This window comes from Syzygium oleosum, unplaced genomic scaffold (assembly GCF_021117445.2).
Source record: "Syzygium oleosum isolate NSW1041296 unplaced genomic scaffold, Sole_v2.1 Sole_v2.01, whole genome shotgun sequence".
Lineage (NCBI taxonomy): Eukaryota > Viridiplantae > Streptophyta > Magnoliopsida > Myrtales > Myrtaceae > Syzygium > Syzygium oleosum.
The window spans coordinates 18,663,238-18,667,591 of NW_026607485.1; the positions used below are offsets into that span (position 1 = coordinate 18,663,238).

Consider the following 4,354-nt stretch of genomic DNA (forward strand, 5'->3'; position numbering starts at 1 on the left):
TCATCATTTGCACTTCCCTAGCTAGCTAGCTCCTAAAACCATGGCTCCTCCCCACTTTCTCCTTGCAGTGTTCCCGAGCCGTGGCGCTATAAACCCGGCCCTCCATCTAGCCGAGCGCCTCACGCGCTTGGGCGGTCATGTTACTTTCTTCACCACCGTGTCTGCCATCCGCCACATGATCGATCCGGTTTGCCTTGAGGCTTACACCTTCACCACATTCTCCGATGGCTACGACGACGGGATTGAGCTCGGGGATGATGTCAATCACTTCATCGCTGAGCTGAAGCGGCAGGGGTCGGAAGCTCTTAGAGGCTTCATTGAGTATAGTTCGGGACAAGGCCTCAGGTTCTCGTGTGTACTCAACACAATGATCCCTTGGGCCGATTACGTTGCGCGTTCTCTTCAAATCCCATCGGTTCTCATTTGGATTCAACCGGCAACTGTCTTCGGTGTATACCATCATTACTTCAATGGCTATGGGGATGTGATTAAGAACGTTACAAGCCAAAGTTGTGATACAACATCGCTAATACGATTGCCCGGCCTACCGCCACTAACCAACCGCGACCTCCCCTCCTTTTTCAACCTCAAAAACCAGTATGCTTTCGGTCTGCCGCAAATGCAAAGCCAATTTGAGCAGCTAAAAGAGGGGGGAAATCCAAAAGTAGTTCTTGTGAACACCTTTGATGCGCTTGAACTTGAGGTATTAAGGTCGATTAGTACACTAAATTTGGTCGGAATCGGGCCCCTTGTCTCGTTCCGTGTCCTAGATGTGCAAGATCATAATTCTTCTGATAAATCCTCCAAAGATGACCTCTATCGGGGCTCTGAGGATTATGTTCAATGGTTAAATACGAAGGAGGAAGGTTCGGTAATTTATGTAGCCTTTGGAAGCACATCGAAGTTCTCGAAGGCACAGAAGCGAGAAATGGCTCGCGGATTGCTAGAGACTGGCCGGCCATTCTTGTGGGTGATGAGAAAGAAGGATGGAGATGATGATGAACTCATTTACGAAGAGCAATTAGACAAGAAGGGAGTGATAGTCCCATGGTGCTCTCAAATCACTGTCTTGTCGCATCCTTCGGTAGGATGTTTCTTCACACATTGCGGATGGAACTCCACGCTCGAGAGCTTGGTGTGCGGTGTTCCGATGGTGGCGTTCCCACAATTTACCGATCAGATGACAAACTCGAAGCTCGTCGAGGACGTGTGGAAGGTCGGGGTTCGACTGTCTGAGATTGATAAAGAAGGCATTATCGTTGAGGGAGATGAAATCAAGAAGTGCTTGGAATTGGTCATGGGAGGTGGAGAGAGAGGTGATGGAATTAGAAGGAATGCAAATAAGTGGAAGGATTTGGCCAGGGAGGCTTCCAGGGATGGTGGGTCTTCAGACAAAAATCTCAAGGCCTTTGTTGAAGAATTCACTAAAGTCGATTAATTCACGATAAAATGTTATATGTTAGCTTGAATTTAATTGTGGCTAGAGACTATGTATTAAAAATTGTGCTGAGCCCGAGTGGTGATATAGTTGATGTATGAATATGACTTTCCTTGTACATTGAAAGGGAAAAATAAAAGAATTCAGAACAATTATTGTCGATAATTGGTAGCTCTTTTCCTAGTCGAGCTCATTATTCCAATTATAGGTGCATTATCCTATTTTCATACTACTTGTGTAAAACATTATCATTATAAAAGTGATTTTTTTTTAATGTAGGGAAAAGGGTATCAAAGGTCCATGAATTATTTGAAATTGTTGAATCATATTTTTGTGCAATTAGGTTTTTGAAGTATATGATCTTTTATTGGAGTGGATCCTTCCGTCAAAATAAAAAACAGAAATACTACCATGGACTAACATATAAGTGCCACATCAATCCTAATTGGATAACTCGATGCTAAAATCTAATTTTTAAGTGTTGACCAAATAAATTATAGAAAAATTTATATATTAAAAGAAAAAACCCTAAGAGAGATCGAAAGAGAGAAGACTGGAATTGCGTTCTTGTGCTTTTTTTTTTAATCTGAATTCTTTAAAGTTAACATATGAGGTCGAAAGCTTTTTCTTTTGTCACGATTCATGACTTCTCGAGGAAGGGGAAAGCCAGATCAAATCAAACACTTTGTGTCAAATGGTCCAAAATCAACAACAGAGACATGTTTATTTTAGTCAATGACAGGACCTTTGATCTGATGTAAGCGAAAAGGGAGAGTTATGGGGAAACGTCATTGATGACGTCACACACATATTATATAAGATTAATACTACGAAAATCAACAGAGACATGTGAATTTTTGTCAATGACAGGGCCTTAGATATTATGAATGTAAGCGAAAAGGCAGAGACAGAAACGTAATAGATGACGTCATACGCACATATATTATATACACGTTTTATCCTTACGTACTGAACCATGACTTTTTCTACAGTGCAACTTATCGATAACTTACCCGTTTTTTATGAAATTGCCAATTTATATTAGTTGCAAGATTTGCAGCTTTTGTACTAATATGCCAACTTTTATTTGTATAATTTACATATATTTTCAATATACTAACTTATATGCATAAATACCAACTTAGATAAGAATTATTTCCCACCTTTTTATCCAATATAATTACTTACAGTTTTTTTTTTGATAATCGAGGTGTCCGCGTAATTACTTACAGTTTTGAGTTACTAATCCTAATTTGAATTGCATATCGACATTTAATTGTTCTTTTTTCAAATGCTATTGAGTTTCCAATTTTTATTTGACTTAATTATCAATACATTACATTTACTAATTTTATTTTCAAAGATTACTAACCTAAATTAGCATTACTCACCAACTTCGAGAGCTTGGTGTGCGGCGTCCCGATGGTGGCGTTCCCACAGTGGGTCGACTAGATGACAAACGTAAAGTTCATCGAGGACGTGTGGAAGGTCGAGGTTCGAGTGTCCGAGATTAATGAAAAAGGCATTATTGTTGAGGGAGGTGAAATCAATATCTGCTTGGAATTGGTCATGGGAGGTAGAGATAGAGGTGATGGAATTAGAAGGAATGCAAAGAAGCGGAAGGATTTGGCCATGGAGTCTTCCAAAGGAAGGTGGATCTTCGGACAAGAATCTCAAGGCCTTTGTTGAAGAATTTGCTAGAGTAGAGGATCAAAAAATGGATTGATTCATGATAAAATGTTATATGTTAGCTTGAATTTATATGCTCGTACCATTGTTTGAATGTGCATGAATCTTTGAAGATTGTACCGAGTTGAGTAGCAATATAGTTGATACATGAATAATGAATATGGACTCTTATTTCGTGTACTAAAAGCGAAAATAAAAGAATTTGAAACAAGCCATCTCGATAGTTGGTTGTTCTTCTAGTAGTCAATTTCATTATTCCATTTATAGGTGATGCATTCTATTTTGATGTTGCTCATACCAAATATTATTTACTATATCGAGTGATGTTTTTCTAATTTGAGAAATAGACATGGACTTCGAACTTTTTCGAAATGTTCAATAAGGTTCCTGAATTATTTTTTGTGCAATTGAATCCTTAAAACATATGTTATTTTATTTGAGTTGGTTCTTCTGTTAAAATTCAAAATCATTGAAAATTGTCCACGTCATCGTCGACGATGCCACGTAGGCCACACGGCGTCTATGTCAGCAATATCTGGCCAAGATGGAAAATTTGAATTGGCACAAAGACAAAATATTTAGAACTGAATTAACATTAAAAAAAGGTTTAGAATTAAATTGGCACAAATGTAATAGTTTTAGGACTTTTTTGACACATTTTCCTCTCGAAAAAGGGTTTAAAGTGAACCTTGACTCAAATAAAGGCATGAAGTGGTCAACTTATTCTCAAATAAAAGCTTAAGCTCACATGTACCTCTCGCATGTCACTTTTCAAGCCATGATAGGGGCATTTTACACAACACCAATCAGTCGAGCAACAAAATACGCAACCAGCAAGCATAATCTCAATCCAGCGAACCTAACTCGTCAAATGCCAATGAATTCATGACCACTCGATTTTACTATATTACTTAACGAATACATAGTGATTAGTTCGAAGAAGAGATCTAAACGCAACATCCAACTTTATCACGACAGCATCAAAATTGGTGCAGATCATTAACAAATCCTAAATTTGAAGAATATTTCACAGAAATCTCAACTGGAATTCTTAGCCTATACTTTGTACAATGAATGGCAAAAAAACAAAGCATTGAGTATTTACCTTGATGAGACGCGATTGCGGTCACGCAACCGAACTAGTAAGTGAAGGTCCTCTATGCATCATTGGTGACAATTGGTGCCAGCGAGAAAGTCTTGAACTAGCTTGGAGTACTTCACGCTCGC

The 4,354-nt window shown here is 38.7% G+C and overlaps 1 protein-coding gene across 1 annotated transcript; it reads left to right on the forward strand.

The window, feature by feature from the left end:
* LOC115683499 (phloretin 4'-O-glucosyltransferase-like) lies at positions 1–1,624 on the forward strand. The gene has a single exon (XM_030608028.2). The coding sequence runs from the start codon at positions 41–43 to the stop codon at positions 1,436–1,438; it is 1,398 nt and encodes a 465-aa protein (XP_030463888.1). The 5' UTR covers positions 1–40; the 3' UTR covers positions 1,439–1,624.
* Positions 1,625–4,354: the final 2,730 nt, after the last annotated feature.